At 46.3% G+C, this 10,000-nt stretch overlaps 1 protein-coding gene across 1 annotated transcript in view; it reads left to right on the top strand.

The window, feature by feature from the left end:
- tecrl2a (trans-2,3-enoyl-CoA reductase-like 2a) overlaps positions 1–10,000 on the top strand; it is a 55,256-nt gene that overhangs the window by 39,172 nt on the left and 6,084 nt on the right. Inside the window, exon 5 of the mRNA XM_084326474.1 lies at positions 9,683–9,786. Coding sequence (XP_084182600.1) covers positions 9,683–9,786 — 104 coding nt within the window. The remainder of the gene's footprint in view (positions 1–9,682; positions 9,787–10,000) is intronic.

The raw sequence follows: 10,000 nt of genomic DNA, 5'->3' as shown, positions 1-10,000 counted from the left end.
CTATACAGCTATAATATATATATAGCTAAATAGTAACTTATACTGTACATTTCTTCAGACCATGCCAGCAATAGCAACCCGTCCTCTATCCCCACTCAACTCTTTTGGCTAGACGTTAAAAGAACTACTTTCCAAGTCAACCAGTGTCTTATTGAAAAGCCCAATCTTCAGAGACCAGCTTCATCCCTCTGTGTTCAGTTTTAATTTAACATAGACATGAAATGACTCAGGACCAAACTAATAATGAATGAACGTGGACATCAAACTCTGTACATCAGTCTGTGGGGGAAGATTGACTCTGTGGCAGATTGGCTCCTTAACTGACAAATGTTCCAGCAGCCACACATCCACATATATCACAGTGGAAGGAGGAAATCAATCAATCAGGTTAGGCCCACCCCCAATAATCCTCAGTCAAATAGCCTAATAACTATTGGCTTGTCTGTAACAGAAGAAGAAGATGGATTTAGGGAAATTCGTCCTCTGCATTTGACCCATCCTAACTATCTAGGAGCAGTGGGCAGCCACACAGTGCGACGCCCGGGGACCAACTCCAGTTGTAATGCCAGTACCTTGGTCAAGGGCAACGGCAGGAGTATATACTGTACCTAGCATGCATGTCTTTTTTAGGGTGTGGGAAGAAACCTGAGTACCTGGAGGAAGCCCATGCAAACACGGGGAGAACATGCAAACACGGGGAGAACATGCAAACACGGGGAGAACACAGGGAGAACATGCAAACACGGGGAGAACATGCAAACACGGGGAGAACATGCAAACACGGGGAGAACACAGGGAGAACATGCAAACACGGGGAGAACATGCAAACACGGGGAGAACATGCAAACACAGGGAGAACATGCAAACACGGGGAGAACATGCAAACACGGGGAGAACATGCAAACACAGGGAGAACATGCAAACACGGGGAGAACATGCAAACACGGGGAGAACATGCAAACACGGGGAGAACATGCAAACACAGGGAGAACATGCAAACACAGGGAGAACATGCAAACACGGGGAGAACATGCAAACACAGGGAGAACATGCAAACACAGGGAGAACATGCAAACACAGGGAGAACATGCAAACACGGGGAGAACATGCAAACACAGGGAGAACATGCAAACACGGGGAGAACATGCAAACACGGGGAGAACATGCAAACACAGGGAGAACATGCAAACACGGGGAGAACATGCAAACACGGGGAGAACATGCAAACACAGGGAGAACATGCAAACATGGGGAGAACATGCAAACACGGGGAGAACATGCAAACACAGGGAGAACATGCAAACACGGGGATAACATGCAAACACGGGGAGAACATGCAAACACGGGGAGAACATGCAAACACGGGGAGAACATGCAAACACAGGGAGAACATGCAAACACGGGGGAGAACATGCAAACACGGGGAGAACATGCAAACACAGGGAGAACATGCAAACACAGGGAGAACATGCAAACACGGGGAGAACATGCAAACACGGGGAGAACATGCAAACACAGGGAGAACATGCAAACACGGGGAGAACATGCAAACACGGGGAGAACATGCAAACACAGGGAGAACATGCAAACATGGGGAGAACATGCAAACACGGGGAGAACATGCAAACACAGGGAGAACATGCAAACACGGGGATAACATGCAAACACGGGGAGAACATGCAAACACGGGGAGAACATGCAAACACGGGGAGAACATGCAAACACAGGGAGAACATGCAAACACGGGGGAGAACATGCAAACACGGGGAGGACATGCAAACACAGGGAGAACATGCAAACACGGGGGAGAACATGCAAACACGGGGAGAACATGCAAACACAGGGAGAACATGCAAACATGCGGAGAACATGCAAACACGGGGGAGAACATGCAAACACAGGGAGAACATGCAAACACAGGGAGAACATGCACACACAGGGAGAACATGCAAACACGGGGAGAACATGCAAACATGGGGAGAACATGCAAACACAGGGAGAACATGCAAACACAGGGAGAACATGCAAACATGGGGAGAACATGCAAACACGGGGAGAACATGCAAACACAGGGAGAACATGCAAACACGGGGATAACATGCAAACACGGGGAGAACATGCAAACACGGGGAGAACATGCAAACATGGGGAGAACATGCAATCATGGGGAGAACATGCAAACATGGGGAGAACATGCAAACACGGGGAGAACATGCAAACACGGGGAGAACATGCAAACATGGGGAGAACATGCAAACATGGGGAGAACATGCACACATGGGGAGAACATGCAAACATGGGGAGAACATGCAAACATGGGGAGAACATGCAAACACAGGGAGAACATGCAAACATGGGGAGAACATGCAAACACTGGGAGAACATGCAAACATGGGGAGAACATGCACACATGGGGAGAACATGCAAACATGGGGAGAACATGCAAACATGGGGAGAACATGCACACATGGGGAGAACATGCAAACACAGGGAGAACATGCAAACATGGGGAGAACATGCAAACACTGGGAGAACATGCAAACATGGGGAGAACATGCAAACACTGGGAGAACATGCAAACATGGGGAGAACATGCAAACATGGAACATGGGGAGAACATGCAAACATGGGGAGAACATGCAAACATGGGGAGAACATGCAAACACAGGGAAAACATGCAAACACGGGGATAACATGCAAACACGGGGAGAACATGCAAACACGGGGAGAACATGCAAACATGGGGAGAACATGCAATCATGGGGAGAACATGCAAACATGGGGAGAACATGGGGAGAACATGCAAACATGGGGAGAACATTCACACATGGGGAGAACACGGGGAGAACATGCAAACATGGGGAGAACATGCAAACATGGGGAGAACATGCAAACATGGGGAGAACATGCAAACACAGGGAGAACATGCAAACATGGGGAGAACATGCAAACACTGGGAGAACATGCAAACATGGGGAGAACATGCAAACATGGGGAGAACATGCACACATGGGGAGAACACGGGGAGAACATGCAAACATGGGGAGAACATGCAAACATGGGGAGAACATGCACACATGGGGAGAACATGCAAACACAGGGAGAACATGCAAACATGGGGATAACATGCAAACACTGGGAGAACATGCAAACATGGGGAGAACATGCAAACACTGGGAGAACATGCAAACATGGGGAGAACATGCAAACATGGAACATGGGGAGAACATGCATACATGGGGAGAACATGCAAACATGGGGAGAACATGCAAACATGGGGAGAACATGCAAACATGGGGAGAACATGCAAACACAGGGAGAACATGCAAACACAGGGAGAACATGCAAACATGGGGAGAACATGCAAACATGGAACATGGGGAGAACATGCATACATGGGGAGAACATGCAAACATGGGGAGAACATGCAAACATGGGGAGAACATGCAAACATGGGGAGAACATGCAAACACAGGGAGAACATGCAAACACAGGGAGAACATGCAAACACGGGGAAAACATGCAAACTCCACACAGACAGGAACCAGGACAATCTTGCTGTGAGGCAACAGTGCTAACCACTGTGTCTCTGTGTCAACTGCTATACTCAGTAGTGCATAGACCACAGTTATACTCAGTAGTGCATAGACCACAGTTATACTCAGTAGTACATAGACCACAGTTATACTCAGTAGTACATAGACCACAGTTATACTCAGTAGTACATAGACCACAGTTATACTCAGTAGTACATAGACCACAGTTATACTCAGTAGTGCATAGACCACAGTTGTACTCAGTAGTGCATAGACCACAGTTGTACTCAGTAGTGCATAGACCACAGTTGTACTCAGTAGTACATAGACCACAGTTGTACTCAGTAGTGCATAGACCACAGTTGTACTCAGTAGTGCATAGACCACAGTTGTACTCAGTAGTGCATAGACCACAGTTATACTCAGTAGTGCATAGACCACAGTTGTACTCAGTAGTGCATAGACCACAGTTATACTCAGTAGTGCATAGACCACAGTTGTACTGAGTAGTGCATAGACCACAGTTATACTCAGTAGTACATAGACCACAGTTATACTCAGTAGTGCATAGACCACAGTTATACTCAGTAGTGCATAGACCACAGTTACTGTATACTCAGTAGTGCATAGACCACAGTTATACTCAGTAGTGCATAGACCACAGTTATACTCAGTAGTACATAGACCACAGTTGTACTCAGTAGTGCATAGACCACAGTTGTACTCAGTAGTGCATAGACCACAGTTGTACTCAGTAGTACATAGACCACAGTTATACTCAGTAGTGCATAGACCACAGTTATACTCAGTAGTGCATAGACCACAGTTATACTCAGTAGTGCATAGACCACAGTTATAAGTGTCACATGAGATAGTGGTGGCACTGATTCCTGAGTTGAGAGTAGCATTGTGCTGCATACTAGACCAGAGTACTGAATAGAGAAGTACCTTGATAGTGTCTGGATAGATAGTGTGCATTAAAAACTATAACCAATTATTTGCCATAACAGCCAATAATTCAATATAGCTACTGTACTGTCACAGATAGACAGCCCAACCGTGATACTTAAAATAACCCAGACCAGATAGATAACATAGAATGAAACTAATTGAATGAATGAATGAATGAATGAATGAATGAATGAATGAATGAATGAATGAATGAATGAATGAATGAATGAATGAATGAATGAATGAATGAATTACCAAACAGCATTACAGTAAGGTGCAGTGTTCTATACTACTTGTCAATGTCCTGTGCCTTGATACTGAAAAGCAAAGACCAACAGCAGATAATTTGGTTGGAAGTATGTGGGTCAATACCTTCCCCATGGGCATTATTCTAAAAACGGCATCCAATTATTACATCATTATACTAGGCACGTTAGAAGCAGGGTCACCTTGGGCTTTCAGTAAAAGAGACCTCTTCCTTGCCCAGTGAGCTAGATCTAATTCCCATCTGCCTATAGCTTCATGTAGGGTGTTGATCTAACAAGCTAGAATTATAGCTACCGTTTGACCTAATGGGTATGCGCTCTAAATTGGATCATATGGTAATTGATTGGTTTGCAGGTCCGTCACTCAAACTGTCAACTTGCTGAGTGGAGGGTGTCACAAAAAACGTCCGCCTCAGACAGAACAATCATCTGCCGATTCCATTTCTAAAACACACCTTACCCTTTCTGTCAGATACATGAGACAAACCCACCAGACTCTCTGACCTGGTGCTGGTTTTGTTTTTTGGCAAGGCTTGGCTAAAGCCTTCCTGAATCCAAAAGAAGAATTCATGATACGTGACACGTCATAAAAAACATTTCACTGGGAGAAGCCCGAAAGTCCTTAAAGGTCCCATGTCTTATAAATTGCCTTTTCCAGTATTTAGCATTGTTTTCTAGCAATGTGGGGTTGTATCAATGGGTCTGTGTCTCTAATTCTCATTTTAGCTTATCAGTCCAGTTCATGTCACGAGATCCTCCCCCACTGAACTAAGCCATTCTGAATTTCGCGTACCTGTGACGTCCAAGAATTCTCATCTGCATAATTAACGCCCCTTCTATGTAGCGCACACTCAACCATTTGCTCAACAACAGAGCGAGTGGAAATACTGACACTTCCTCAAACGGGTTGACGTGGCGTGGGTGCCGACAGAGAGAGAGCAGAGAACGAGCGAGCGAGAGAGAGGGAGAGAGAGAGAGATAGAGAGAGAGAGGGAGAGAGAGGGATACGGAGCATTTACACACACATTGCCGACTGTGTGTGTGTGTGGGGAAACACACGCGTGCTCTCTGAGCATCTCTCCTCTCTCTCTCTCCCTCTGTCTTTCTGTCTCTGTCTCTCTCTCCCTCTCTCTCGCTCGCTCGTTCTCTGCTCTCTCTCTGTCGGCACTTGCATCACGTCAACCTGTTGCAAAATATCATAGCGCACACGCACACTCCCACGCGTATTCCGATCCATGCAATAATATTCACAAGGTATATATTGTCATTTGAAACAAGTTAAATGGATTGTCCCGTGGGATTATGCCCCCCCCCCCCCCCCCCCCCCCCCCCCGCGGCTAAATTAATTAGTCTCCCCCTCTATCTCTCTATGTCTCTCTCTGTCTGCCACTGCAGACTGTGGGTGACTGTCACTCAAAGCGATTTGCGAGTATGGGCGGAGCACAGCCCAAAACAATCTTGAAGTGGAAAAATGCTGCTTTTGAGTACTTGATTAGAAATGGAAAACTAATTACAGATGTGTTCCATAGACTCACAGGAATTGTGTAAAATTGCCCAAATAGTGAAAGGAATAGCAAAACATGGGACCTATAATAGTTTGATAAGAAAAATAAGTAGATAAAATAAGATATTATTTTATTGATCCCCTTGGGGAGGGGAAATGTGGGTGTCATAGCAGCATTGGGGAGGGGAGGGGAGGTACATGTATGGGAAGTGTAATATAGGCAATACAATTTTATCTGAATATAAAAATATAAACGCTGTAAACAAAGGTGCAGATGAGGGTCTGTATATGCCCTATGGGGACAGAGGTTAGAGAGTTCCCATGTTTGTAGTGCTGCGGAAAAGCAGAGATGGGAGAAAATAGACATCCTAACTAAACTAGACAGATTAATCTAAAGGTCAGTCCCTGACCAGGTGAGATCAGGGTAGGTTGAAGGAGAGAGAGAAAAGATGGGTCTTAAGCAGGGGTTTAAAAGCTTCGACAGAGCAGGCGCCCCTGACGACGGCAGGTAATTTGTTCCACAGGTAGGGAGCGCGGTAGACAAAGGCTCTGTGGCCGGCGGATTTCTTTTTAACCCTAGGAATCGATAGAAGCCCCGCCTTTTGTGAGCACAGAGCACGAGCGGGCGAGTATCGGGAGATGAGATCGGATAGATAGAGCGGTGCAAGCCCATTTAAAATTTTGTAGGTGAGGAGTAGCACTTTAAAGTCAGATCGGGCTTGAATAGGAAGCCAGTGTAGGGCGGACAAAACTGGTGTGATGTGATCAAATTTTCTAGTTCTAGTTAGTATCCGTGCAGCCGCATTTTGCACGAGTTGAAGATTTTTGATGCTTGAATTAGGAAGGCTTAAAAAAAGTGCATTACAGTAGTCCAGACGTGATGAGACAAAAACATGAATCAGGGTTTCAGCATCAGCCAGAGTTAAAATGGGGCGAATTTTTGCAATATTACGAAGATGGAAGAATGCAATTTTGGTGACATTTCTTATATGTGCATTAAATGAGAGGGAGGAATAAAAAATTACTCAGAGGTTTTTTATGGTGGAGCTCTGGGATACATGACAAGTATCGACGTTGAGGGAGATGTCCTGAAACAGGCCTCTGTGGTTTGGGGGGCCAACAATTAACATCTCAGTTTTATCTGCATTAAGGAGTAGGAAGTTTTGCGACATCCACTTTTTGACGGCAAGCAAGCAGGCCTCAAGGTTTTGTAATTGGGAGGAATCATTTGGCTTAATAGGTAAATATAAGATAAGATAAGATAAGATATTCCTTTATTGATCCCCTTGGGGAAATTCAGGCATCATAGCAGCATGGGGGGGAGGGGGGGAGGGGTACAGGTAGTAAAACAACACAGTATACAGGTAGTAAAGGACAACACAGGCAGTGTAAACAAATTGATCAATATGGTCAATATAATTTACTATCTGACTAGCTGAGGAATATTCACATTATTCACAGTGTCACATAAGGTGCAGTATGCATGAGGTAGTGTTATAATTTACTATCTACTGAGTATACATTAATCAAAGTACCAGGGTAGTCTACGTTGTCCCCCTTGGGTTCCTATAAGTCCCAGGTCAATGTCTGGTAGCAGTCGCTGTCGCTGCCCCCTGTTGTGGGGCCTGGAGGCTGCTAGTCGCTGCCCACTGTTGTGGAGCCTGATGGCCGCTGGTATGAAGGATTAGTTGAGTGTCGGGGGGGAATGAGTCTGTGGCTGAACGAGCTTCTCATCTTGACTAGCTCGTCGTAGAGGGGGTGGTAGGGGTTCTCCATGATGGCATCCAGCTTCCCTATCATCCCCCTCTCTACCATCACCTCAAGTCTAGGTAGCTCGACTCCCACCACGGAGCTAGCCTTCCTCACCAGCTTGTTGAGCTTGTTGGTGTCCCTTGAGTTGATGTAGCCTCCCCAGCATGCCACAGCATAGAAGAGGATGCTGGCCACAACAGACTGGTAAAAAGACTGCAGCAGTTTGTTGCACACATTGAAGGACCTGAGTCTCCTCAGGAAGAACAGCCTGCTCTGTCCCTTCCTGTAGAGGGCCTCTGTGTTGTCCGACCAGTCCAGTTTATTGTTCAGGTGTACCCCAAGGAACTTGTATGAGTCCACCATCTCCACATCCACCCCTCGGATGGAGATGGGAATCGGGGGGGGCCTCTTCTTGCCCCTCCGGAAGTCCACCACCAGCTCCTTGGTCTTACTGGTGTTGAGTTGGAGGTGGTTGCTGTCGCTCCACCCCACGAAGCTCTCCACCAGGGCTCTGTACTCCTCCTCATCATCGTCGGTGATGTAGCTTACGATGGAGGAGTCGTCTGAGAACTTCTGCAGGTGGCACCCGCTGGAGTTGCGGCAGAAGTCTGAGGTGTAGAGGGTGAAGAGGAAGGGTGACAGCACAGTTCCCTGGGGGGCGCCGGTGTTGCTCACCAGTACGTCAGACTGACTGTCCTTTAGTCTGACGTACTGTGGCCTCTCAGTGAGGTAGTCCTTGATCCAGGCCACCAAGCCATGCTCCAGCTGCATCGCAGAGAGCTTCTCCGCTAGCAGTGACGGCTGGATGGTGTTGAAGGCGCTGGAGAAATCAAAGAACATAATCCTCACTGAGCTGCGCGGCTTCTCCAGGTGCGTGTACGCTCTGTGGAGCATGTAGATGATGGCATCCTCCACCCCGATGTTTGCCTGGTATGCAAACTGCAGGGGGTCGAGGGAGTCACGCACCAGGGGCTTGAGGTGTTGCAGGACCAGTCTCTCAAACGTCTTCATGACGTGTGACGTCAGAGCGACTGGCCTGTAGTCGTTGGGGGTGCTGGGACGTCCCTTCTTGGGCACCGGGACAATGCAGGAGGTCTTCCAGAGCTGGGGCACCCTCTCCAGCCTCAGGGAGAGGTTGAAAAGATGCTGGAGTGGTGCTGCCAGCTGCTCTGCACATACCTTGAGCACCCTGGGATTGGTGTTGTCCGGTCCTCCGGTCCCCCATAATTGGGTGTCATCAGCGTAAAAGTGAAAGTTTATGCCAAATTTGCGTATGATATTGCCGAGGGGTAGCATATGTAAATCGAAAATAGCAAAGGGCCCAGGACAGAGCCTTGTGGGACACCACATTGCACTGGGAGGGTCTCAGATGTTAAATCATTATAGACCACGCAGTGTGTTCTATCAGTTAAATAAGATTTAAACCAAGTATACATTACAATAAAATTATATATAGGCAATAGATTAAAAAAGAAAATATTGTATATGAATATATACTAAGAATCTAATCATTTTAATATATTATATACATAATATATCTATGTGTATATTAATCTTCAATTTACACAATATTATATATTGTAATACATTTTTACTAAATATTTCAGATAAAATGAATATCTTTCCCAGGATACTTCGTCACAGTTTTATTTTTTCATTGTTCATCTCGGCAGACGGAAAACAACTCCGAGATGACGAGGTCTTGCAGACTCTGCCCGTCGGGACCACCGCCACCATGTACTTCAGAGACCTTGGTCCACAGTTAGGTTGGACTATGGTGAGGAGGGTAACGCAGCAAGAACATTCACATGCCTGGAAATGGAGTCAGACAAGAAGATACATACCTGTTTCCTCTCTGTGCGTTCAGTAGAGGCTATCTGGCTGCAAGCTAGCCTAGCTTAGCACAAATTAATGGAAGTGAATACGAGCAACTAGCTTAGCATACAACTCTGGGATTTGTCGCTGTTTTTGGCTAACAAGAATCAAAAGAA

This window comes from Notolepis coatsorum (genome assembly GCF_963971535.1).
Source record: "Notolepis coatsorum genome assembly, chromosome: 12".
Lineage (NCBI taxonomy): Eukaryota > Metazoa > Chordata > Actinopteri > Aulopiformes > Paralepididae > Notolepis > Notolepis coatsorum.
The sequence above is the reverse complement of the archived record's forward strand: the minus strand, read 5'-3'. Positions and strand labels throughout refer to the sequence as shown.